The sequence below is a fragment of the Anopheles nili genome, chromosome X (assembly GCF_943737925.1).
Source record: "Anopheles nili chromosome X, idAnoNiliSN_F5_01, whole genome shotgun sequence".
NCBI lineage: Eukaryota > Metazoa > Arthropoda > Insecta > Diptera > Culicidae > Anopheles > Anopheles nili.
The window spans coordinates 7,418,767-7,446,340 of record NC_071293.1 but is presented as its reverse complement, the minus strand read 5'-3'; the positions used below and the strand labels follow the sequence as shown (position 1 = coordinate 7,446,340).

At 49.7% G+C, this 27,574-nt stretch overlaps 2 protein-coding genes across 2 annotated transcripts; one reads left to right on the top strand and one right to left on the bottom strand.

Moving 5' to 3' along the window:
- Nucleotides 1–1,281: 1,281 nt before the first annotated feature.
- LOC128728602 (cadherin-86C) lies at nt 1,282–12,505 on the bottom strand. The gene is made up of 13 exons (XM_053822230.1): nt 12,244–12,505; nt 11,926–12,170; nt 10,683–10,766; nt 10,480–10,605; nt 10,254–10,403; nt 10,072–10,186; nt 9,799–9,991; nt 8,354–9,728; nt 8,151–8,281; nt 6,866–6,956; nt 4,753–5,021; nt 3,750–4,053; nt 1,282–3,657 (listed from the first exon to the last, which is right to left on the bottom strand). The coding sequence occupies exons 1-13, from the start codon at nt 12,503–12,505 to the stop codon at nt 1,282–1,284; spliced, it is 5,721 nt and encodes a 1,906-aa protein (XP_053678205.1).
- An 11,951-nt stretch (nt 12,506–24,456) lies between these two features.
- On the top strand, nt 24,457–24,823 carry LOC128729139 (uncharacterized). The gene is made up of 2 exons (XM_053822791.1): nt 24,457–24,472; nt 24,542–24,823. The coding sequence occupies exons 1-2, from the start codon at nt 24,457–24,459 to the stop codon at nt 24,739–24,741; spliced, it is 216 nt and encodes a 71-aa protein (XP_053678766.1). The 3' UTR covers nt 24,742–24,823.
- Nucleotides 24,824–27,574: the final 2,751 nt, after the last annotated feature.

The window sequence follows — 27,574 nt, the reverse complement described above, 5'->3', positions numbered from 1 at the left end:
GTTGCAATCGATGGTAAACATATTATAATTAAGCATCCTAGCAATAGTATTTCAATTACAAAAAATATTACAGTATTGTGTTGTGAGCAATAATAGATGCTAGCAATTATTTTTTGTTTGAAAACGAACTGAAACATTTTTTTGGGAGCACTGTCACACACAAGTGATATTTGTAAAAGAATAAAGATAAAACCGAAGAACAATAAAAAAACGGAACTCTCTTTCATTTCTCGAAAGTCTGGATTTGTATTTTATTGAACATTTGAGGATGTGGTAGTCTATTTAAAATGTCTACGGTTCAGCTGTTGTTTCTTAAAACTATCGCTTTTGCCCCAAAAGGCCCCTAGGGCAACCGTGCAACATCGCTTGCATCTGTTTGCGCACGTCCGTGGAAGAAACCGTATCGAAATGTCGGCCTGCTTTTCTCACCTTCGATAAATGCTTCTAGTTTGTTCGCTTAATCGAAAGCACCCACCCTAAACTACTAACTGCTACTGCTGCTGCTTACAATCAAGAATTGCTCAGTGTTCTTTGCACTCACGTTTACATTCTGTTTCCTTTATTTAACAAAGCATACTAAAATTATCTCGCTATAGTGCCCTAACTGCACACTGCCAAGCACGCGCATGCATACAAAAACAACCACAGCCCATACTGCATATTTACACTTGGGAAAGCTGGATGTTGGAAGGACGATCGAAGGCAGGTTTAAAACCCAAAACCTACCCCAAAAACCACTCAAAGCTCGAGGCTCAACAGGCTCAAATCGAGAAGTATCCCAGTATCGGCCCAGTAGCCAGTGGAGAAGTGAACTCTGCAGTCTAACCGGAGAGAGAAGGAGCCTGCTGTCCAACGGGCGGCACCATATGTGTTGCTGCGAAGTTTTAAAAACGTACTATACATAGGCTTAGGGAAGTACACTTAGCGCACTAGACGAGCGTAGTGGACGTAAAAACGTAAACCGTAAACGGGCACGCGAACTAACGAACGAAGACTTATCGCTACCTAAAGTACCTAAAGGGACGTCCTCTAACCGGTGCTATTCACGCTACACGCTACCTTGCGATACGCCGCCAGCCCGCTAAACTCTCGAACACCACTGTATGGCAGTTGCAAACGAGGAAAAATCGTGGGGAACTTCATCTGCTGACCGGAACCTTCCCGGAGCCGCGTGTTTGTACTGGTACCGGACGTGATTCCCTCCCCCCCCCCTTCCCCCCCCGTCCTCTGTGTCACTCCTCACTCCCCCGATCCCCGGTTGCGGCGGGGTGCGGCCCGCTGTTAGGAAAACGGTGGTGTATCACTCTCGGAGCGGATCTGCCGGATGCGCACGTCATCGTACGCGATGGTGAAGATGCTCTTCTTGTCCGCGATCTTGTTCCGCTTGCCCTTGGTGTGGAGCAGCGAGTTCATCGCGATGCCCGAATCGTGGTCGTCCTCGAGCGTGGACACGTTGAGGGTTTTTGCGTTCGCACCTGCTGGTGGTGCTTTGGTTGGGGCGGGTTTCGCTGCCGCCGGTGGTGGTGCCGGAGGTCCTGCAGATGAGTCGACGATCTTAATCTGCACCTTGTTGTCGCGGCTCACGATCGGGGGCGTCTCAGGGTAGAGGTAGTGCGGCAGCTTGTCCGGTGGAGCCGGAACTTGTGGGCTAGCGCCATACTCCGCCTCGAACCGGTGTTCGGAGTGCTGCAGCAGTGGATGACTGTTGCCGGCTTCTGAGCCACCTTGCTGCTGTTGCTGCGATTGTGTGACCTTGCGGGCGTGTTGAATGTCCTCGCGCAACAGACGCGCTTCCTTGGCCGCGGGTGGGCTTGTGCGTGGGGCTGGTTCCGGTTTGATCTTGCTTGGATCCGATTCCTGGCGTGCCTTTCGACTGCCACCGGTCGTGATGGTGGTCGTAGAGCTCGTCGAGGTGGTCGTGGTCGTGTGTACAGCTGCACCACCTGCTGGAGGATCTCCGCGTTTGCGTCCTTCGCGCTTTTCGAGCGAGTCCGAATCCTTACCACGGTTGTAGTACCAATCCATGTACTTCGGATTGACCGGATGTTGATCGGTGGGCGTGTCGTTGAGGCCTTCTTCCTTCGAAATCGACTTGCTCAGGCGTGGTGGCTTTGGGGCAGGTCCTTTCGGTGGTGCAGGTGCCACCTGACGTCGGCTCGGTGACTCCGACGTTGTCAACCGGATGCGCGTCGTTGTCGTTTCCGTTTTGTCGTCACGCCGCGATACTCGCTGGTCACCACCAGGGGTCGCTTTCGGGGAGACTGTCACTGATTTGGACGTCTTTGTCACCGAGTACCGGTAGTCCTCCACATCCGACGTGATCTCATCCAAACTATCCGCCGAGAAGTAGTTCTTCTGCACTACCACCTCCTTCTCCGAGCCGTCCGAGTCCTCGTAATACTTCACGTTCTTCCGGTACACCTTCTTCCGCCGTCCATCCGGGCCCCCGCCACCTCCACCACCACCCATGCCACGCTTACCCGTCGGGGCTTGCAGGGAATCTGCGATCTCCAGCAGCACATCCCGCTTCAATCGGTTCCCATCCTTGCCGTTTCCGGTCGCACCGGTACCATTTCCGGTGCCACCACGTGCTAGCTCTTCGCTGCGCTTCCGGCGTAGGATGCTGGTGCGGGTTTCCTGTCCCCCGCGCCGATGATTCCCACCCGTAGCGCCTTGCTCTCGTCCACGGTGGTGCGCTCGGTGCAGTGGTTCATCATCCTCCTCCTGGATTGGGGTGCGAATTTTGCGCTTCACAGATTCCACCACAATGATCCGGCGGTTCGACTTCCGCTCGCCGGTTGACTCTCCGCCACTTCCGTCCAGCCCTCCCGCACTCGGTCGGTGTTTCGTCTTCTTACGGTGACGCCGACGTTTGATCAGATACACACCATCCGGACTGTCTGGAGGGCTATACCGGACGTACTCGTACTCATCCTCCGACAGTGAGTCGTCGTTCTCGCTCTTTGTACGTCGACGTCCTCCACCTGGACCACCACCCGGGCCACGCATCGGATCTGTCTGGGTGCCAGTGTCACAATCCGTCTGAGTGGCCGCAACCACCACCGCCATCGACTGACACGGTAGACTCTGGGTCTCGAGAGCCTGCTCGTACTGGTTGTACCGCTCTTCGAGCTTCTCCTTCTCGAGCAGGATCTGCCGCAACAGTGCGTTCTGCTGCTTGAGCGAGTGCTCCAGTTCCTGATGCATCAGCGAGTGAGTTGACACGGCCGGTTTTAACCCATCCGGTTGATCTCCAGGTCGAGCTCGGCCACCTCCGGCCGCATTGATCTTCACCTCCGTCACGTGCTCACCTCGGCCACCCCGGGCAGGCACCTCATTCGGGATGGTCTGGATGAAGGTAGTACCCGGCAGCAGTTGGTAGTGCTCTCGGATGATCTGCTTCCCATTCGCTTGCTCCTCAATGTAACGCCGCATCAGGATCTCTTTGCCACCGTTGTCCACCATGATATACTGCGGCTGATTAGGTGCACCACCGCGCTGTTGCTGTTGCTGCTGCGGGATGTTGACGTAGATGTTTTCCTCCTCATTGCGACCACGCGTTATCAGCCGCAGGATCTCGGCGTTACCGTCCTTAATGTAGTACTGATCACGCGGTTCGATGTGTTCATCACCATGTCCCACCAGCGGACCGGGAACCTATAGAAAAAAAAAGCACCACCTCACTCGTTAGCAAACTCACGTTCAAGACAAAGGTCGAGCAGGTCTTGCATCGATATCGAGCGTCTTACCGCATGTCCTTGCCGTTTGAAGCTGCCACGCCGCTCATAGTTGAGGTCACTACCACGATCCATTTCGTGGCGCCGCATCGAATCATCATCGATCGGAAGCGGTTCGTCCGTGGTCGGTTTTCCACCATTTCCGGCACCTCCGTGGTGATGGTGATGATGATGATGGATGCGCTTCAACGACTGGTACTCCGGATCATGCTCGTCCACGTCCTCCACGTACATGTCCCGGTCCGCATTCAGCAGGTTCGTGCGCGACCGGTGCATATGTGCGTCGTCCTTCGTTGACTTGCTCTTGATGTCACTTCTGCGAAGAAAAAGAACGAAACGTGCAGATGGTTCCGGGTCAAATCAATCATCGGAATGTTTTGTAAGTCGGATGAACTCTCTCCCCTCCCAAAGAGCGTGTTCTTCATCTTCCACACCCTGGGAACCTGCGCTTTGCGTTGACCACGCGCAAATCCATCTATCACCAAAGATCTCTCAACTACAACCACGCCTTCTACACTACGGAACCACTACGGAACCACTACCTACCGGGATAGCCAACCAACGGCTGATATACTGTGGTACAGGTAAGCGTGAGATATGGGAATAGGTATCTTACGTCTGCAAGCGGGTTTGCTCCTACAGGGCAGGTGTTCAGGGCAACTACGGGACAGATAAGAGGGGGTTCACGCCTAAGCTGTTTCATCTTTGCTACCATACGAGTTTCCAAGCCACTAGAAGCTACGGATATTCAGGAAAGGCTTTTGGGAAGATCCTTAACGAATCCCAAAATTATATCCCAAGACTTTCCAGAGTGCGTACCTAGACACATATGTAAGTTCTGTCCATGTTCGCCTGCACCTAGCGACGATCTCTTCTTATCTTGCCTACCTACACTCGCCCTCATTCTACTCTAGCACTCTTCCCATCACTCCTGACACACATACACATGGAGCCTTCCGAGAGTGGAATCCTTTTTGGAAGGATGCTCTCGAAGATTGCGCAGCAGGCTACTGACCTAATTTTAACCGAATGCTTCTCCAGCTTCCCGCCATCGTTCGCCCGCTTCCGCCCATTGCCGTCGTTGCCGCCGCTGTCGTCCTCGTGGTTGTCCGGGCCGCCCTCCACGTCCCGCTCGTCGTCCCCCCCGTCGCCCGGGGCCGCCGCTAGTGCGCCTTTGCCAATGTCCCGCCGTCCTCGGTATTCCCAGTGCGTCGGCTTGGTGCGGGAATCGGTCGATCGATTCGCTGCTGACCAGGCTTCTCTTCGTCCCATCCACTCGGCGACCTGCGGGTACGCGCGTTTTTTTTTTGTTTTTTTGTCCGGGGCGTGGTGCGAAGGTGTGAGGTGTGATGATGCGGAGGGTGAGGCAGATGGTGACGACAATGAATGAAGGGCCGATGGTTGTTGTGTTGTTTGGTCGTTGTTTAATTTTGTTGTTCGTTCGTGGGCGGGCGGGAGAAAATGGCGGAGATTCGAGATATCGTTTTTTTTGTGATTGTTGTTGTTGTTGTTGTAGGTGGCGAGGGATGACGGGAGGGTGAGTGTGACAGATTTGTAGTTTGAGAAAGTTTCAGTTTTATGTTCAATTTGGCACCGTTTCGATTTGGTTGTCGCGAAATTGTCGAACCACGATTTGAAAGGACAGGGAAAGGACAGTGAGAAAGGATTAAAGGTTCGCAACATGGCGAACAAACGCCATTTCGAGCGAAAGACATTGCATGTCAAACGATTCGTAAAAAGGCAAAAGAAAAAAAAACATGGAAGGAAAGGAAAAAAGAAAAGAAACAAATTGATAGAAAAGTAGAGAATGATAGATGGAAAGAAAGAGGAAAACAAATGGAAATGATAAGGGAAGAAAATAACAAAAAGAAAAAGAAAACAAAACAAAAACAAATAGAAAGCGATGAGTAAATCTCGTTTCGAGTTCGCACACACGGTTTTATTAGGAAGGCAATGGAAAGGATACAGGTAGGCAGAGGTCAGCTAGATACATGAATGACAAGGGAATAAAGGGAGTGAGGGAGTGTATAAACGCACACACACAAGCAAAACCCCGCATACAGCTGTTGCATGCTGGGTGACGACACATCTCAAGCTACCGCTGGTTAGAGGCCGCTTCGCGCTCTCTTTCTCTTCTGCCGATTCTACCATAAGCTGATCGGGATAGGGATAGCAATGTTGACCGCGACGTGTCCGTTGGGTGTTGCAACGTAGCTCAACTATTTTAGACGACCCTAAACCTGTTGGGGCTCTACTACACTCATGTGTGGACACATTCCGATGCAGGGATAGCGCTACGGGGTATCACATTTAAACATCCCAAAACTTCATTGCGCATCGCTAGCAACGATCCATTGTGAGAAGGGAGTACCGGAAGTCAGCACTAGAGCTCTAGAAGGCGACGCATTTACGAGCAAAGCAGGCAAATTCTACGTGAAAACTACAAAAACATGGACTTTGGTCGTGCAAATGTGACGAAACTTTCGCACTATCACTTAATGTATATTCGCCCGGGAATATATACCTCAGAATGGTAGACGAAGAGCGATGATGAGACACCGCGTATTGGAGGGTTTAAATTTAGGTTTAACCAGTAGACCTCCAATGTTAACGAACCTGGCCCGTGTCTAGTGTGCTTCATGTTCATGAGTGCGTCCGGTTATGCATATCTGCAGTGCTTGGTGCCTTTTCTTTCTGATTAGCGTGCGTTTTATGGCTCCCTAGCGAAGAAACCGTGCTAGTGCTGTTACACCTGCGTATGTGCTCCAAACGTCCCTTCAGCCGAAATTAATGCCAGTTATATCGTGACCGATTTCGAGCTCCTCTTCCCGTTCGTGGGTTTATTTGTTGTTCACTGGGTGTGTGTCTGTCCTTACGGGTTAAGGCGCCATACGACGCGGACTTGCACAATATGAAAGCTGAAGCCGAGAACTCGACATTCGCGATAAAACGGCGCGAGAAGCAAATGCGGTCTCTGCTTGTGCACTTGACATGTGTCAGGATGATGGAGACTAGACATCGGGGAGGGGTTTAGGATTTGGAAGGCAGCTTAGTGCGAGGGATCGGACAGGAGGGTTAGGAATACGATCGCATGACTCTTCGCTATGCTATGGAAACACGAAATCTACCTGCACAGATTTGGATTGTTTTCCAAGTCCTTGCTTTCTATGAACAAGATGTACATCATCTTCGATATTATTCACGCGAAGGATTCTTTTTCTAAGAAAAACAAATGAAGAGAGACAGAATGAGAGAGCAGAGAGACAAAGGAAGAGAAGGGGAGGGATGAGGGAAGTGGAGTAAATAGAGAGAGAAGGAGAGAGAGAGAGTGAGAGATGTACAAAAAGTAGAACAGTTCGAGAGACACACATTGTCGTTAAAGAACGTTGAACGAGAAACACACATGATAAAGTGAGTGAGAGATGTAAATAGAAGAGAAATAGAGAAGAAGAGAGAGAGAGAGAAAGAGAGAATGCGAAAAATATAACATATTATTGTTTTAGTCAGTGATGATGCTGCTGGGAAATGGTGAGCTTTTCATTTTCCGCCGAGACGTGATCGCCCAACGTTCCACCAACAGCGAGTCTTGAGCGGCGAAAAAGGGCGTTGAAGGTGAAAATGGTAGCGGAGGATGGTTTTGTCGGTGTTTGAACCCCCTCTCCCTGCCCCCTTCCCAACCCTCTCACCATCGGATTGAGGTGCGCCTGCTGTTTGTGGCCGGGTTCTTGGGTCGGGGCGGAATGGTACAATGTTAATGGTCGCAAATCCGTGTTTTTATCTGCGTAAATGCTAGTAGCGAGAAGTATTAACGGTTGGTTAAAAGTAACGATAGCAACAGCAGTCTAGAAGTAGTCTAGTAGCACCATAAGAATCGATGTTAAGAAACAAACTAACTACAAATAACTTACAACCACTTAAAAAGTACAAATCAACCATTCGTTATACTATATGGAACATATAAGTAACTCATATCTAAGGAAACAACATAGCATTTAATATGTTAAAATAAACGAGAAAAGTTGAACGCACAATTGAAGTAAAATAAAATAAACGCAATATAATGCTTCAACGAGAAGCAGATAGTATAGATAATGTAATGTAAGCAACAACCACGATCAGCACACAAGAACATCAAACAAAAACAGTGTTAAACAGACGAAGAAACAACTGAAAAGCGTAGTAAACCATAAAAAAAGCATAATGGAAGCTAGATCCCTCACCCACACCGCAGTCACAACCCGGCGCTAACAGTCTACCGATGTATCGGTGTTGGATGGAAAGCTACCCCGGGAGCTAGTGTTGATAACAGACGCCAACGAGCGACGTGAAGGAGCGCACGTGAGGAAGGAGCGAATGTGTGGGTTCTGCAGATTTTTGCAAAAGGACCAAATTCGGCAGCAAATGGTCACTTACCGGTTGGTGGCATTCAGCGGACACCGTGGGCAGATGCAGCACAACAGCAACGTCAGGATGCCGAGCGCCAGCAGTATCGCGAGGAAGATAAGCAGCCAAAACAGGACGCGATTCTCCGCTTTGTAGAGGATCTAAAACAGAAAAAAAGGGATGTCCTAACGTGAGCGTCCTTCCGCAGACGGCTAAAGCTGTCAGTTACTTACGGCACTGCGTTCCTCCTGGCTGATGATGTTCGTGACGGTACCATTGATCGAGAGGCGTTGTTGGATCTTGGCAATATCGACGACGGAATCGGCATCGTACAGGATTGTCGCGATCACGACCGAACGCTCTGTGGCCGGTCCACCTGTACCAGTTCCCTCACCGATCAGATCCGTCGGGATGCCACCGTCACCGGATCGGTACGGGCGCACCTCTTGGATGATGACGCGACCACCCGTTATGTCCGCGAGCGTGTCCTGAACCTTCTTCCGGTCCGGATCTCGACCTGGCACGATAAACGTAACTGTTCGCGTTCGACTTTCCGGTGGATAGACCCGGATCGTGGTGGTGGAATAGCGCACCGGCACACCCAGATCGAAGGCGCGTGCTGTCAGGACGAACACATCTGCCTCCTTCTGCTGCTGTTGCTGTTGCTGACTAGTGGTGCCGGGGGCTAAGGCCTGACGACGGCGACGTCGCAATCCACCCACCGTAGAAGGGCTTGTGGTTCGGGGTACAAGCGGCCCATTTAGCCGCAGCTCGCCCGTAATCGGGTGAAGGAAGAACTTGCTCTCATAGTTGCCGTAGATCAGCTCATAGCGCACCTCGTTGTTGGGTGCTTCCGCATCTGCGTCAGTCGCACGGATGTACGCTGGTACGGTAAAGTTGCGCAGATCCGCTGCCAGGATGAACTCGTACAAAGACCGCTCGAACACGGGCGTCTCATCGTTGACGTCGATCAGCCGGATAACGAGCGGTACCTGAGCACGGTTCCCAATGCCATCGTCATCGCGAGCTTCCACGTATAGATGGTACTCAGGCATGGCCTCACGATCGAAACCGTGATTGTTGAGGGCCACCGACACCACACCGGAAGCCGGATCCAAATTAAGCGAGGTGTTGTGTGGACCCAGGATCTGAGTATAACGGACACGACCACCTAACCCGGCGGTGTCTACGTCAGTCGCGTGGACTTGAACGACGCGCGTCCCGGCTGTCATGTTCTCCGGCAGATCGACGATGTAATCAGGCTGTTCGAACACCGGTGCATTATCGTTCACGTCGGCTAGGTATACAGTCACGTTGACAAGCGTCGAGAGGTTGGTGGCCGGACCGAGTTCCTGAGCAAGAATCTGGAAGTTGACGTACGTGGCCGTCTCGTAGTCGAGCCGGGTGTTGTCTCGCACGCGCACAACAAAGTTCGCGTGCCCTTCGGCGACGTTCGGTGAGATCTCAAACGTGCCATTGTTGCCAAGCAGCGTCAGTGAGAACACACCATTCTTGCCAGCATCGTCGTCCATGACGCGAGGCGTATATGGATCCGTAAACGCCAGCACAGTACCCGGGGCCGCATTTTCGTCCAATCGTGCTACGTAGCTGAGGTGAAAAGGACAAGAACATAAGTGTTAGGATCTAGCAGCATGTTGGGATGAGATACAGCACTTACTGGTCGTTTTCGAAGTACGGTGGTGAGTTGCTGCGCTCGGGCAAGAAGAACGCCAACTGCACCGTCGTGGCCATAGCTGGTGGTTCGTCTCGGCTCACTTTCACTTCTTCCGCTATCACAGTCAGCAGGACAGGATCTCCAGCATGTGTCAACGCTAAGATGTCGTCCAGCGGCCGAAGCAACGATATTTCACCTAAAAATCCACACACAACAGCACGTTAGCACATAACAACAGCATCCTCAATCTGTCTGCTCCATTTCCAACAGCCTTACCGCTTGTTTCGTTGATGTCGAAGAACGACGTGAAAGGGTTTCCTTCCGACACCAGCCCGTAGCGAATTTCGCGAGGAACACCTTTATCTCCGTCCTCGGCGTGCACCTGAAGGACCTGTGGGACGAACGGAAACGATTATAACGGTGTCCTGCGAGCTGGCCACGCAACCTGGATAGAATACCTTATCGCCGGGTATTAGTCCGGCCGGAAGACGAGTCACCGGTGGTGCCACTGTGAACACAGGCGGTACATCTTGTACGTCCTCGACGATGACGACCACTTCTAGACCGGCGATGTTACGCGTATCCTGACCTGGTTCCGCGTACGCATCCTGTGGAGCAGAAGAACGAGAGAGAGAAAATCCATCATCCATCGGACACTGTTTCGACAACATCACGCAGACTTACATTCGCCAGCACCGTCAGGTGGTACATGGCTTGCTTTTCGAAGTCCAATTGACCGAGTAGGAAGATGGTGCCTTCGGCGGTTTCGGGCGAAATGAACTTCTGCCGGATGCCGAACAGCGGTGAGCCCTGTTTTTTTGAGAAGGAGTATTAAAAGTCGCACGTTTGCGCATTCATGTTGTCAAAGTTTAATGGCCTTTTCTTACCCATAGCTCGAGATAGACAGGTTTCTGAAATAAAGGATTTTTATTCGCCAGGACGTAGTCGAGCTCCGTTCCCTTTTTGGCGTCCTGAAATGGGAAAGTACACAGTTGCAGGTTTTAGTTGCTCTGCTTCGTTGGGATGAAATCGGTGTTTAACATTTCTCTAAAAATGCTACAATACTATTCAATAGTTAATTGAAGGAATGCCTATTTCACCTCTTACATATTGGCGTATAGTAGCAAAATGTTGGGACCTCATCTGCGATACATCTTCGTAAAAGATGGTCAATAATAGCTACAATTTCAGTCAAGATGTTGTTAACACAGGAGCATTAAATTCGCGCGTCAAAAAGCGTGTATAAAAACGGGAAAAACAGAACAGCTAAACAACTCCTTTCGAATGCTACAGAATGAGGTTCTCGGTACCTGACAGTTAAGTCAGGATGGGCAACACAACTGCTGATGTAGGTTAACTAGATTCTTTCGTGTTGCGTTTGCCCACCGATTGCATAATGTGCCTCCTATTCCCCTACACAGAAACGGTGCAAAAGTTCGTGATTCACTTTTATGTCGTCCATCGCCAACGTCGCGTATGAGTCGGGCCGATGGAGGGAAAATGGGACGATTTTTCACTCGCAGGCACACGATGCGCGCTTTATATAGCGCTCTTACTCCATAATTGGAACCAAGAAACATCCGCCGGGCATGCCGGTTTCGGGCATCATCCGCCAAAGGGGAGAAAAAAAACCGGTCCCATGCGGCAAGCGGCCGGAAAAGCGCGCCAGTTTCGTTCGGGAAGCGCCCGCGGGATGATAAATGAATAATACACGGGCACATTGTTTCGCGTTCGCGGGTGAATGGAGCTTGCAGGCAACCGCAAAACCGGGTCAGGGCGTGCCCGATGAGTGCTTGCTCTCGTGGCTTTTGTGGTGCTCGTTTTGCGGTTTTCCCTCAGCCAGCAGGGGCAGCAAACTGTCCCGTAGGAAAAATGGAGGCCAGCGTGTATTTACGGGCGCATCCGATGCATCTCTCGGCACGGCAAAGTCCCACACTGGATGCCTTGTTTGGGGGTTGACCGGAATAAAGTGTGGTTACGCGAGGACTAGCGCGTGTTGTTCTACCTTCAACTTCTGCACCTCAAAGTATAACCCTTAAACGCACGTTTATAGCATCGAGTTCGGGAGGTGACCCAGCTTTAGGTCGCCATTTTGGTCGCCCACTCGCGAAAGAACACCCTAAAACCTACCTCAGGTACCATTATGATACCGGCTTTGTGCGGAAAGATGACGTCGTGCGGTGTGGTGACGTTGGTGGCAGTGATCGAGCAGCTCTGCAAGGACATGCCACCCTTGGTGTCCTTCACCGACACCTGGAAGTCGTAGTACCGGCCCGGTTCGAGCCGCCGTGTCAGTATCACGTTCGCCTGACAGATAGAGTTGAACTTGGTGCAGGGCAGTGTCTCGATCTGAACCGTCGAAGAGGACGCCTCACCTGCAACAGAGGAGATGCAAACGGATGCTCTCAGCACCGCAAGCCGGCCATCTTGCAGGTGTTCGCTACTTACCGACGAGCTCGAACTGCAGCGGATACTCGAACTCCTCATCCGAGGCCCGCAACCGGTAGATGACGGAACCAACTGTGGCGTCCGCAGGTACCAGCACGAGCCGCATTCTCGTGGAGGGATCGAACTTCGGATCGAGCCCAGCAGCCTGGGGCCACCAGGACACGAGCGCTAGGAAGGCTAGGGTCAGCGATATTGCGCTCGTTCGCCTGCTTCTGTGGCAGCTGTTGGATGGGTCGTCGACCCGCGCTCCGTGGCAGGACATAGTACTATGGCTGAAAGGGAGAACATGAGATGGGTGAGATTAGCTTTATCACTCGCTTTACAGTCAACACCGAGTCTTGCTCTCGAGATAGAGATATGGTACGCTCGCAGGTGATTGATGGGTGCGCAAAAATAACGGTGCTTTTCCGACATTGTCGCATTCTTGTCTCTAACCCCAGCCGGACGTTATTTGTGAGCTTTCATCGGGTGGAGCGATAAGGAAGTAGTCTGTCTGTAGTCACCGGCACTACTCAAGGGAAGGAAACTCGTTCTAACACCTCCCAAAACACCCATTTTCATGTCCTTAAATAAAAAAAAATCGCTCTCTCCACCGGAGTTAATGAGGCGTGCATTTTAGATGCTCTCGGCTCGCATGAAGGTGTCCGTTGCCAGTGGTTGAATGCACAACCGGTGACAGCTGGAAATAATTCCTCCGCTTTCCTCCCACCTCTCACTCCCACCGTCACCCCACCCCAGATCCCTTTGCGATCGCTTTGTTGCGGTTTTTACGCTTGCGGTACTCTTGCGTGGGTGGAAAGGTGAACTTTGGTGCCCTACCTCAGCTCTTTCTCTCTCTCTGGCACGCTTAGTGACTGACCGCACACATCGACTTCTCCCTCTCTCCTTCCCCTCCCCCCTTCTCTCTTCCTTTCCTTCAACCCTCTAGCATAGCGTCACGCGTGTCCTTGCGCGGAAACCGACACTAAAACGACCCGACAGACAGCTTCCCGGGCGGCTTTAAAAAAAAAACCTTCTCCGGCACGGCATCGGCGGCATCTGCAACCAGCGGGGGTGAGCCATGGAAGGGGTGGGTGGTAAATTAAATACCGATCAATAATCGTTGACGGCCAAATCGAGCGGTCGCGAATAATTGCGCCAGGGGTTCTCAGGGCGCTTGCTCGGCGAGGCGCCACATGTGAGTAATGATGCAAGTTACAGTGCGCGCTGTGGGGCTTGTTTTGTTGCGCCCTTTTTCCACCCTTACCCCCCTTTCCCCTCCTCTGCTGCAACCGGTTCCACGGGCTACATGTGTGTGTGTGGCGCGAAGGGTGGTGTTTATTTTATTTCCTTTTCTCGCGACAGGACCTCCACCGTTGCAGGGCGCTGAATATTTTGAATTAATCGACTGAAGCCACCCCTCCCATATCCTCCCCCACCCCTTCTCCCCCTTCTCCACCCCTCACGGTACGCAAGCACGCGCAAACGTCTGCCAAACTGTCAATTAAATGTAACGCTCCGAGATAAATGGCTAATGCAAATCGATGGAACCTCGGGCCGTCCCGACAAAGTGTGACACCTTTTTTGCCGAGACCGAGACCCGCTCATTAGCATATTATTTTCTATATTTTACGGTCCCTCGTTTTGCCTTCTTCTTGCCCGGAGAGAATCTGCCGCATCTGCTCGCGCGGCAGGTTCGATTTCCTATCAATTACCGGCGCGAGGTTCCTGGGAAAAAACCCCCCAGTGCGGAGTGCTTTATTTTGCTGCGGTTTTTATTCGCTGCTTTGTGTCATTATTTTTGCGCACTTCCTACGTCGTGTGTGCGTGCTGCGAGTTGGGGACAGGGATCAGGAAAATTGAGGTGGCCAAAGCAAGTCACGGGACTGGGTTTCGATTGGATTGAGGTGGGTTTTTAAATAGAAATTTAGCAGAAAAACGCACACTTAAAAATGCCCCCTATTTAATGCATTGCAGTGACTTGCTTTCTTAAAGCATGCTGGCTTCCTAAAGGCTTGATTCGAGGACCAGATCTACCACTGAAAAGGGCTAATAAATCCCAACAAAGAGCAAATAGCGAGTGCCAAAGGGGCTTGATTCCTGCGTTCGTTCAGCCCACGGCTGGAGGGAAATAAATAAAATCGCCCTCTACCCTGTCCCGCTGGGTCGCTTTATTTATTTTTTTTTTGCTTATCTAATCTGGCGCAAAATCACAACCCAGACCAAACCAAAACCGGGCGTATTCGAAGGCTTCGGAAGGCTCCAGAGCCGCGCACGAACACCTACCGTGCATGGGAAAATGAAGGCAAATGAAATATCGCAACGTGCAATGGTAGTGCGCGAGGGCAAAGGGCGAGAGCATGCCCGCTCCCTTTCGGGTGCACATTCGTCCTGCCTTCCACCCCCCCCCCCTTACCACCCACCCCAGGGGGTTGATTCCAATTTTTTTTCTCAATTTGCAACGTTAACACAAAACAGCAACATCCCGAGATTCGTTCGTGCGAGGTTTACCCGGGGGACACGGTTGCAGCTGGGCTGGCCAGCTGTGCCACCAGAAACCGGTGTCCACCCTGCACCACCCGCTCCCCCCGGCCTTCAGCACCCTTCCGCCCGCTAGAGTGGCGCCGACGAAGGTGTTAGAATTATCGCCTTCGCTCGGTGGCGCGGTTTTCGCAGGGCGAGTGTAACCAGTTTTTCGCGCTCCCGTTCGTGGCGTGCCGGGCTGCACACAGGGCTGCAAAAAAAGGGCCGCGAATATGAGTCCCCGGGATGCCTGCGGTGGCCTGCTGCTAATAGTGTCAAAAGGCTTAAGCCGCTGGCGCTCGCTAATGAGCGAACGCCTTCACGGTCGGTGGCTTTCCGGGGTTCTAACGATGCAAGGGGTGCGGGGGAGGGAGCGGGGGGGGTGTGGTATGGTGGAGAGGGGGCGGAGGGTGGACGGGTGGCTTTGTCCTGCCGGGAGGCAAATCGTGCTGGCATGCAACGTGTTCGTTTTATTTCTAGGTAGCTAAAGTAGCTCTTGTAGCGAATCAACATTTTTTTTAAATAATTTGCAAACAAAAAAATAGCATTAAGATTTTCTAAATATGCGAGAAAATACAGCAGAAGGAACGTAAACTATTTGGTTACGATTTCACTGAAAATACAATGCGCTGAAAAAGCTTTTAAAATTTGAAACTATCTTTTTTTTCAAATTAAATTCAAAATGCTATAAAAATGTAAAATTATCAAACAATCTTATCAACCGCTTTCATAGCAAGAATAAAGTACATTGTTTTTTGCTTTTGAAGCATGATGTTGCATTTATAGTCTTCAATAATATTTAAACTATGATTTTGTTAACGTGAAGCAGTTATTTTTTGAGAGATTTAAAGGTAAAGCCATTTCTCATTCAGAAACGTTCAGAAAAAGTATCAATTGAGAACATAAAATTAAAAATTAGATTTTACCTAAAAAAAACACATTCTGTAGATAAACAATTTTTATTCATTAAATACATTCATGTTGGCAATGCGTCGTTAAAACAAATCGTGCCGTAATCCCCACAAACTCAGCCCGATTTTAGCAGTGCCATCGATTCGCGCCAACCACCTGCCCGGATCGTCCTTTAAATAGGCAAAACGAGGTGCCATTTTTATCCGCGCCATAGCGTGCAACAACTCCACCACAGCGAGCTAATCTAAATTATTATCTTAATGAGTTGCCTTTTTGCGCCGTTCACCCTTCCACGGCAGGATGCACGCGTGTTGCGGTTTTTGATGCATGCGAACGCGCCAACTGCTGCACGCAAAACACCTGCAGGGTCGGCTCAGGATCAACAGGAAATGAGGTCAAACCGTGCCCGGGTCATACCGGCTAACCCATTAACCTTGAGGTTCACGTCCTGTTTCTAGCTTCCGGTAGGCTTGGCGATTCAGCTCGCTTCGTAATGAACCGCAGCTGTTTTGGTGTCGCTTTGTTTTAAGCCCATCTTTCGGGGCTTTCGATGGTTCTATCGTAAATACACCCCCCCGTGCGCATTTTCCACAACCTGTAGCGCACGGGGAGAAAAGAAGCAACCCCTCGCCACCCTTTTTTCCACCCCTCCCTCTCCCCCTCTTTACCGATCACTTCCTCCGTCAACCGTAACGCGAGTCGGTGCGTCAAAAATCGATACATTCCAGCAGCCGATCCGAACGATGGGGTGCCCTTTTTTTGCCATCAAACCATTAAAAAAAAGCCCGCAAGCCACAGTGTCGTGCACTTGGGCCACAGTACCGTTAGTGGGAGCAACCCCCCTTCACTCCTTTCTCCCATTTTCCACCCTCCCACACCCGGGATGGACGTTATCGGACCGAGCGGATCGGACCCGTGGCTCTTCGAACCGGTAACGTTCGGGGCCCCTTTTATCAGGCATCGGCCTTCGTTGTTGGACCCTCGAGGGGGGGGGTGGTAGAGGGTAGAAGGGTGGAGAGAGGGGGCTGGGAATTGACTGACCTCCGATGGAATGTCAATACGTCCCGGGTGGTGCCTGTTCTGTTCTCAGGCCGCGTTAGAGCCATTCGAGAGCAAAAGGGCACGTGATGGGGAGAACGTTTGGAACGTCGGCAGGGTGACTGGAAACCATGCAAGGGTTGTGGGAAAAGGGCCCCGGGTGACTCACACGTACACCGATGGTTGACATATCGGCCGGCTGGGGCTAAGTAACTGTGGCCAATCCAACGACCGGAGACTCTCGGGAAACTGCAGAAACACTTCTTGAGGGCTTTTTTCTCCCTTCGATAGGGTTGGTTTTGATCGCTAATGGAGCATTTTAGGCACAACTACCCAAAGCTCCAACGCACCACACACTCGAGGATCATTCGTTCGATTCTGAGACGTCGATTTCCCGATATGTCACGTGATTTTGTTGTGACTCGTCGTTGCGTTTTTTTGGGTTTTTCTTTAACAGCTGTCATGCTCGTTTTGAGGAACGCGCTTTGCGGTGAGCTAACCAACCCCAACCCCCGGCCATTGACCTCGGTAGGGGGTGCTCTTGGAATTGAAAGACGAACAAAAAAAAAACCATGAAAGCTCCCGAAGGGGCAACCCTGAGGGCAAAAATCACGTCACGATTTCTGCTCATCCCGTGGTCTTTCGAAGGGGAGTTGAACTGATGACGGGGTGGGGGGGTGGGGTGGTGGTGGGAGGAGTGTATTCCCATTCGAGCTTGACCGATTTATCCGTGACGGCAGTAATCCCCCCCTCCCCTCATCCCCTCTTTTGACCTCAACGGCGCTCTAATCGTGGTCAATCAGGATCGCGGGGAACTTCGCGATAAAGCGACGGTTGTTGAGGGGGATGAAAATGGTTCCCGAGGGTGGTGGTGGTGGTGGTGGTGGTGGGTAATCAGATAGAATACGCTCGCGCTTCGTCCCGACGTGATTGTGAAAGCACACACACACACACACACACACACATTGGTACACAAAAAAAAAGGAAAAAGAATAAAAAAAACACACCGCCGGTACATTATTACGCCCTCCCCCTCCCAGAGTGCGGCCTGGGGGTAGGTTGGAGGGGTTGGTTGGGCAAAAATCGGATCGACTCCCAACGCCACCGGAGCGGCTCGGCTGGAGAAGCCCGCAGATAGCACAATTTAATTATGATGCAATAATGATTGAGCCGAGCCTGGCGCCCTAACGAGCTATTGTTCTTTTCTGCCCCTCGGGGGTGGGTTGCTACCCCTTTAAAAGCACACCCCTACGACATGATCGCGATCGGTCGGTCGATGATTGGGAGGTTCGAGCGCTCGAGCAGCCCCCGGGTTTTTGGTGAGTTTTTGGGAGCAATTTTCCACTCATTGCTGCTAAGTTGTTTGTTTAGAATGGGCACGGGAATGATTCGGGAGTGATTGAGCCATTTCATCATGTAATGGGGAGTATTGGTAGCGGGTTTTTTGGGGGCACATTAAGTACGGGGGTATTTTGGAAATTTTAAACCATTGCTTTGGGTAAGTATTTCGGTTCCAAGGCGTAGCCATTCAAATTTGTCTTTAAAGCGCTGAATAAACGAAACTATAAATCGTTTTAAAAGCGACATTGTTAAAGCGATCGAATTTTAAATAATGCTGCTTTAATTTACGACTTACGCAAGCGAATTAATAAAATGTTTCCTAATTTTATATCAGTACAAATAAAAAATTTTAGTCGAAAATTATTCACAGCATAAAGAAGTATAAATCGAACAAAGTGTGGAGTTTTATTGAAAAAAATCAAAAACAACATCACAAAAATATTATAAAACAGCAAAAAACATCCAATTTAATGCATATTCTTTATTTTTTGTATCTACAACGGAACGGCTAATCTATATTTTGAATTCCTGATTGTTTGTGTTTTATAAATATAATAAACAACATAATTTTATACTTTCACAAATATCTATCTTGATCGATCGATAATTCGATCTTGACGCTAAATTTGTTTAAAGTCACTAAAATGTTAACATGTGTTAATTTGTTACATGTTACCAAGTAGCATGTTAACCAGTGTGTTAAATACGTTAAAAATTGGATTAAATTATAAAGGACTCAATTTTAATAACATTTCTTCATCGTTCACAAAAAAAGCAATATTTTTTCGCACGCACTTTGCCGCTAAAAGGCTCACAAAATTGCAACAACCTTCTCCGCGAGGTTCGTCGCTTGACTGCCAAACCGGATTCCAATTATTTATCCCTAACCCCCCACCTCATTCGTCCTTGTTTCCCCCTCCGGTGGTCATCCTCCCAACGTCACCACGCGTGTCCCTCGAAGGTCCTCTCAGCCGTGATAGTGAACTCGCTATCGCTTCTACTTTCAGCACCACCGCAGTCCTACAGGACCATAATTATCCGCGAAAAGGCCTGCGGAAGTGCGTGCAGCAGCAAGGGGGGTGCCAATTTACCCTCCATACCCCCACCCGCCTCCAACCCCAAACCATATCTTAAGAAAAACCTCCACCCCATTCGTTTGGGCCCTCGCGGCTTGGCGCATTATCCCGCCGAATTATCTCCCCGGGGTCATCATAATCCGGTTGGGGTAGCTCGGGAAAACTCCAGCCCTGCTCCTCCTCTCCTCCTCTCCCCCCCCCCCCCCCACAGAGGGCAGTGGGCACGAAGGACACGAGGAACGCTAGAGACAGAGGTCGGGAAATTGCGATTAGAATCGCAAATCAGCACGGCCGCATCTCCGTGAACTCAGCATTCGCGAAGAGACCCACGGAAACGTGATGGAATTTAATTAATCATATGTTTCCTTTCCCCCCCCCCCCCATAAGCCCCATACAACCTCCACCTTCTCTCTCTCTCTCCCCCACCCGGTAGCCGCACTATTTACTCAGCTCGGTTAGCCGGAAAGGAAAACCATCCTGCCGCGACCGTGGACCGGGCCTTCATCGTCTATCATTTTCGTGCCTTTTTCCTGCTCAACTGCTGCTCTCTCTCTCTCCCCTTTCTCTCTGCACACCCTTCTTCCACCCCCTCTGGTGGTGGGGTGGCATTTTATTTATGTTTTGCGCGCACCCCACCAGCAACGGCGATTGTCTCCGAAACCGATGCTAGGCCGCGCAAGGAATTAGCGTTTCCCGTTATTCGGTAGCCAACAACCCCCTTTCCACACGCCATACCCTTTCTTCACCCCTTCTTCCCTTCTTCCCTTCTTCCCTTCATTTCACCCACCCAGCGAGCGGACGAAACCGATCGATCCAGTGGTTCATTAAATTAATTGGAAGACCATCTTCGCTCCAGTCGCCGGCCATTGAGTGGTTGGGGGCCTTGAGTTTGGTGTTTTTATTTTCTGCCGATTTGTTTTGCTGCCCCATTCGCCCATTTGCATAGCTGCCCACCTCCGGGGGCTTTGATTTGGTGGTCTGGACGCTGGGAACGCGACCGTGCGCTATGGTCGAGCCTCGTTCTGGTTGTGCGCCCGGAAAAGCTCCCGTGGCTGCACTGGGAAAACGCAAACGCAAAGCTCGGAAAACGGTAGCGGAACGAGCTGCCGGGATGTCCTGCTGGCTAAAAAGGGGGGATGCTGTGAGGTTGCTGGCGTTGATTTATTGATGCGTGGGGTCGATGGAATTGTTGCGTTTGGAAGCGAAAACGAAGCGCGGTTTGTTTGGTTTCAGATTTAAGTTTGTTTCAATCGCGTGCTTTGAGAGTGAAACAAATTGAATTGCAATTGGAATGCAGCTTGAAATAGCCCTGTTCATCCTGTTTATTTTGAAGTTACAAAAGACAGCTTAGGTTGAAATATTTATTATAAAAGTACAAATAAAGTACCACTATTTTTAGGTACTTTTTGAATGAATTTGTCTGGAAAATGAAACTGATATTTTCTATTTTTGCACTGGTGTATAAAACCTACTTATTAGAACTTATTTGATGCGGTTACACATGGCACATGTAAATGTGTTCAATTTCCAATGATTAAAGCTTAATAAACCTGTACGATTTATCATGTTTTGTGGCTTATAAAATATGGATCATTTTGGTTGAGCAACATTCAATGCTTTCTAGATGGAAATTTTTCAAGAGCACAAGATTATTTACTTGTTACAAAAATGTACATTGTACCACATATGTGCTTCATTGGTGCATTGTTACACTTGATGGCTTTAGGCAGCAACACAACTCCAACTAACGGCATAACGATGATGCAACATCTCTTTAAATTCAATCCTCACCGACGGTAGATTATCGGTTTGAAACGTTCCATCCCATGCGAGTGTAGATCACGCAATCCGCAGCACAAGGAATTTGGAACATCAAACAACGTCCTCCTGCATGGGAGAAAACAAACGGCTCGTGTTCGGCGAAATGCACGTGCGGTGAATAAATGCAGACGCGCAGTAAAGCTCATCGTTGTGCCAACCGAATGCCGATGTGCTGCCAATGGGGCTACCCAAACGCTCGTGTAAGATTCGAAGGGCCAGATAGGAACAATTCCACCAGCCGAAACAAAACACCGACCTTATTTGTCAACCCCCGGGGGCAGGTTCGTCGCTTGCGTGTTGAAGTCTTTCGTTTCGGCGAGTTGTGACAAACGCCAGCGTGCCGTTGCAGGGTTCGAATGGAAGGTTTTGGACGGCATCATTTTGCCACTTTTGCCACTCCCTTCGCACCCTGCAAAGCGGATTTAATCCCGGTAAAATGTGTCCCCGGTCAGATTCGTTTAAATTCGTAAAATACGCCCAAGCCCTCCTTAAATGTTGAGAAAAAACACACGGCTCTACCTCGAGTCTGGAGAGTGGCGCAGGTTTCGTTTGCTGTTTGTTTGCTTCTTGTTTCTCTTTTCTTCCAGCAGTTGACCACCGTTGACAGCATTCCAGCTGGTTTATCGTCCTTATCTAAGTTCAGCCACGCCAAACCCACCATTCTACGCCGCGGCGATCGATTCCGCAGCGAGCTGTTCTTATGCTTCTTGTCGTTTTGTTTGTATTCTGCCGGTTTTATTTTCTCGCTGCAATAAAAGCGTCCAAACAGCGGCCACTTGAACCGGGGGTTGAATGACAAATTATGAGCTCAACGCCCGCGCACGTAAGTCACGCTCACCGCGACGCCAACCCTTCTTCAGGGCAGCGTTCACCTTCCGTTTTAGCTCCATCGTGTCGGCATTCTTGCTCGTGGTCGTTTTTTATTTCACTTTTTTTTTTTTAATTAGAAAGTACCCGTACCCAGAACCTGTTTGAGCGGTCGCAGGTTTGGCATTTTTACAACCTGCCCGCACCGTGTTCTATCAAACAAGTCTCGCCTCCCGGGAGGGGTTCCAGATTAGGCGCGCTTAGGAAGAGAGGGAGGCTGATTTTTTGTTCTATCGCCATTCTTCCACAATTTAGCCGCACTTCATGATCCCTTCCTAAGGTGGCTTTATTTGCCCTCCCCCGGTAGCGACGGCGCGAATTCGCCGACGTCCAATTCGCCACGGAGGATTTTCAATCGCCCTGGGGGGAGTTGCGCGCGGCGATTTTTACTACAGCTGGTGGTTGGGGGGGCTTTTTTTCTTCTTGTCGTCGTTACTTGGCTTCACTGAGCGCTAGGCTAAAACGAAATCAAAGCAAAATAGCAACGAAACCGGCCTCACATCGCAAGGGAAGGCCGTTCAACTGTCGAGGCCGCACGAATCCCGGCTCGAGGACATCGACTTTGGTGAATTAAAACCCCCGGAATCGATCGATCGAAAGCGAGAGAGAGAGAGAGGGAGAGAGGTGGAAAAGAAAATCGCACGCACACCACACATTAAGTAAACAAAATCCCCACTCGACCGAGGGCGACTCGAATCCCTTTCGCGGCGGGCCACACAAGCCAATTTCCGGCTGTGACCACGGGATTTGATCGATGTTCCGATCGAAGGTGAAAGAAAAAAATGGAGCCAAAAAAAAGCCACTCCTTCTGGGGTGGGAAGAGAGGTAGGTGGACACCAGCGGGGAGAGAACACCGAAAGAATGGGAAATAAAAAAAAAGAGCGAACATACGAAAAAAAAACCCCATTAAAAATGGCTTCTGCGTGACGCAATACGAGGCGCTTTTCCACCCACTCACGCGGCGCAGGTTTTTCTGCACGTTCAGGGTCCCTTTTTAAGCTCGATCGTGTCTTTGTGGCTTGTCATCTTGCGATCGCACCGATTGAATTAATAATATCAACGATTGGTTTTTTCTGAGCGCCATAATCCCGTCTGAAGGTTTTGCGCCGGTGGGTTTTCACGCGATGGCGCCACGAAATCGAACACATCCCACCCGTTGGGTGGGAAAAACGGGATCGCGTAGGGGTGGCTTTGCGAAGGGGGTGCAATTTTGCACCCCCTGAGTATGTGTGTGTGTGTTTGTAGATCAATTACTCGATGGTTCGTCTCTTTACTCTCTCTGTTAGAACCAGCAAACACTTTAAAAAGTGCCCTGGAAATTGAAACTCCAAACGCCCGTTTTGCCCGTTCGGGCTTAAGGGATTGCGAGGCTTGAGGGTTGGTTTTCGATGGGGTAGGTGAAGGCTTTGGCGCCCACACAAACACCAAACTCGCGTGCAATACAAGCGAGAACCCAAGGTTGAACCGTGAGGACCACATAGAAAGGACAAAGAAAAATAAGTCGCCCTGCCCAAAATGTGATAATTATGACACTTCATGTTGCTGGCACGGGAACGGTTCGTGAGGTGTGGTCGTGTTTTTTTTTTTTGGGGGGTGCGTAAAATAAGCACCCGACATGGGAAAAGCCGACTGCAGATGGGGTGCACCATCGTGAAGGGCTAGGGCGATTAGTGAAAGTGATAAATTCATCACTACCGCTCGAATTTCGCTCCTCTCTAGGGTGTCGTGACGCTTGGATTGAGTAATTTGCTACGGAATGTTCAACTGCGTCACGAGAAAGCTGTGAAGGGATTTTGAAAAAAAAAACTATGTGGGTGGACAAGTCACGCCCATCGAAAAGTGCTGTGAAATGAATACAATGCTCATGCGGTTTTATTAATATGCATAATGGTAAAGGCAGAGCACATTTAAATAAAATCAACTTTTTTTATAACTCTGAAAGCATCAACCATAACGTTGTTGTTTAAAAATAATTTACATTCAAATTTAAAAATCAAATTTAGTAAAATATTCTGAAATAAAATGGCTATTTAACTACTGCTGTAGTTGTCCTACTACTGTATTAAGGAAAAAATACTTTTTCATGTTCAGTTTCGATTGTAGCAAACTTGAACGGTGATTTAAATTCTATAAAACGATTTATATAAAATGTAGTAAAACCAAACAATTAGATTAGATTATCATATATCATACCTTGCATAATATTAATATATATAGAGTTTTGTAGCCAAAAGGGAAGAGAGATACACTCTGACGATTGATAATATTAGATCATGAATAGATCTTGTCACTAGTATATAAATTACCCATCGACTCCCAAATATAGAACAATTTATTTGCAAATTTCCGAAACTCAAATCAATGAGATATATGGTCTAAGGAAACCAGAGTACAAGAAATACGTAGTAATATCAATTAAGACCGTTTGTTTTATTAGCAACATTGAACTTGATTGATCAGCTCTCATTCAATACACTTTCCAGCAAGCGATCGTCATTAGTCATGTGCAAACAAAACAAACTGACAGCAGGGCAAACATTAAAACCAACCCTTTCCAACATTAACGAACTTCAACTGGCCAAACAAGGGTAGCCGAACTGAAGTATAAAAACCCTTCCCATTGGCCCTCCCAGGCGACAACAACCCTTCAGCAACAATGCGACTCCTCACAGGTGAGCGTGTGTGACCTTCCAGTGACCTTCCGTTCTTATCGCTTCTCAAACATGTCCTCTCCAAACCAGCTCACGGGTGTATGGTGGTAATGCTGCTACTAGTATGCAGTTCCTTGCTGACACTCGCTTTACCAAACAAGAATCGCTACAACACGGTTAAATCCTCATCGAAGAAGGCGGAAGCTCCAAGGCATTCCCTCGGAACCGGAGCTCGCACGGGGTTGATTGGCGCGGGCGTACTCGGTGGCGTGCTGTCGTCCGGCAAGTAAAGGAGAAGACAGTAGATGGCTCGAGGGGAGTGGGAGGGGGTGAGAGGAACATCCTCTTAAGCCCCCCCCTCTCTCTCCAGCAGAACCCACGACAGGATGAAATAAATCAGCTCAGATAAGAAAAATGAGGAAAAACCCACCCTAGCTCTCACAAGCCCAATTTGTCAGCAAAGGGAGGCTAAAGGACACAGGAAGAGGATAAAGAAAGAAAACCACCCTTTACATGGACTCCTGGTAAAACACCCCCTCCCCCCAACCACCCCTATCTCACCCCCAAAGATCCACCCGTTTGTTATGATAATAATGCTGCATTATGCTGCTCGAGCCCTTGCGCCCTTCGATCGATGGGCACCGATATCGGGGCGAAACAATTGCACGCGGCTCATCTGCATTGAATGGGCGAATGTCCTTTTCGCTTGCCATTCTCCTTCGCCTTCCCCCCCTCAACGCTTCACCCGCCTTTTTCGCTGCAGCACCCCAGGGCTCTTAGCTCTGTGAAGGGGTTGCATTAATTTTGCGATTTGCCATTTTTCTCCACGCCATCGCGGCTTGTTTGCCAAATTGATCGATTGATACGCCCCGCCACCAACCTTGCCCATCCTCCTTCCACCCTCCTGCCCCTCCTCTCCCACCCCCTGCCCGTAAAGCAACAATGTGGCGCGTTGTGGTGACGATGCGCGATTCGCATCTGCAAACGGCCACTTCCATATTCATAAGCGAAACCGATCGCGCGCAGGACGATGGCCCGATGGATCGGTGGGTCCTTCACCATCGTGCGCGTGTCCTTGATGGGACGGGAAAAAATTATCAGTCACATAATTACCCCTTGCGCCACCGCGGGAAAATCCTCCGCCGGCCTTCGCCGGAATGCCATCCATAATTCATCATTTACATACCGCCCCGGTTCCGGTTGCAGTTGATCGAACGCGATAAGCCACGCGCGAGCTGTTGAGCTTTTGCGGGGGTTGGGAAAAAGCGGTGCCCACATGCCGGCGTATAATTGTCTTCCCGTTCGTGCGTTCGCGAGCCTTCTCGTGCGCCGCTGTGCCTTTCAAACGGGTAGCTCGATTTTAATAAGCCTTTATTGGGCCGGGTTTCAGCTTCGCGTGATCGTTCGAGCGTCTTTAAACCCTTTGATCGTTTGGTTTAGGCTCCTGCGGTTGCTACAGGGGCAAAATCTACTCCCCAGGAGCGCTGCACGATGCTCCTGATCGTCTAATCACGGTTTTGTTTCACCACACGGGAAATCCACAAAATCACCCTGTGAGGTGTGTGGGATTTGCAATAGAGAGAGAAAAAAAAACCTCAATCACACACACACATTCAGGCACCCAAGTGAGGATAATTTTCTAATCAATGCATACGATAGCGCGGCGCGAGATTTGGTCGGCATATCGCCAAAGCCCTTTCGGTGGGCCTGTGGGCAGAAAATGAGGCAAACAAAAAACATGAAAAGAAAACGAAAATTGCTCCTAATAACGGTTGAGGCCGCAGCACTAAATCCACGAACACCGCGAGAAGCACAAAACCCCGCCCGCTCTCGAGGCCGCTGGGGGTGATAATTTCGAATTACGAATTTACCATGCCTCATCTCGAGGGCTCGTGCTGTCTTATCATTTTGCAGGCGTTCCGGAATCCCTGTGGCGGTTGGCTTGGGTTCTTCTCATGTTGCTTCTTTTGCTCCCCGAGCGGCTCGAATAAAAGGTTCTCGCGGAATGGGGCGCGATTGGTGCTTTTTCTTTTTGTTTCTTTCACAAATTTATGTTACTCACGCCGAACCTGCTGCCCGTAATTGTTGTGATTATGGAAAGTTATCTTAATGCGCTATTGCGAAGGGCTGTGGAATTTAAACACTGCTAAACGGCAATTCAACGTTATTCGCAAATCCGATTTATTCTCTCCCTTTCTCGGTCTTTTTCAATACCTATCGAAAAAGGTGAACGAACGGATTTTTATTTTATTTTTATTGCAACGGAGCTGATGCGTAATGAAGAATTTAAAAGCAACCGGTAACAAATTGTTGGTTCATAAATGTGTAGAAAATGCTGTTTTTAATTAATCTAACAGTTAAAAAATGGATTTCTCAATCTATTAAACCTCTCTGCGTAACAAACAACCATTCTATCGAACTGTTAAATGATTGATTAGACTGATCGAATAATGTATAGTTCCTTCTCAGCTTTGCCACAATTCCGACCCTATATTCAGCTCACCAATTCCTCACAGCGAAACAAAAGCACAGACATTGGCACAACATCCTGCGATCGCAGCAACAAATTCACAAACGCTCCTAGACCTCATTTTTTTCCCAACCCCGATAACGCCCTCCACAGTTCTCCCGTTTTCCACAGACAGAGAAACGTTACGTAAGGGCGCGGTGAAAGGTGCGAAAGGTTTAGTACGGTGTGAAGGTGCCGAGAACCGTAACACACCCGCTTTCGGGGAGGCTAATGCCCGGCCTGAATAAGTTCGCTCCCGTGGGTTGGTCTCGCTTCGAACGGCGGAACGCGGATAATTGGGTGATGAAGTAATGCTCGGGAGCATCCTTTTCTTTACGCCTCGGACTTTTTTCTTTTTATAAACCACCAAGCAACACCGATTGTGAATAAGCGATCGCACCCTTCAATGCCGGCTCGGTAATTAACGAAGGCTGCGGAATGATAAATGATCGCTAGCGGAAGCAAAAACCCACACACACGGTGGCGTATGAAGGGTGCAAACAGTATTTCAAAATAAAAAAAAAATCCAACCCCTAAACCGAACCCGTGGGGGGTTAACAATGTGCCCTAACGAGAGCCGGAGACTCGCAATGTAAAGCAATGTCACCGGTGAC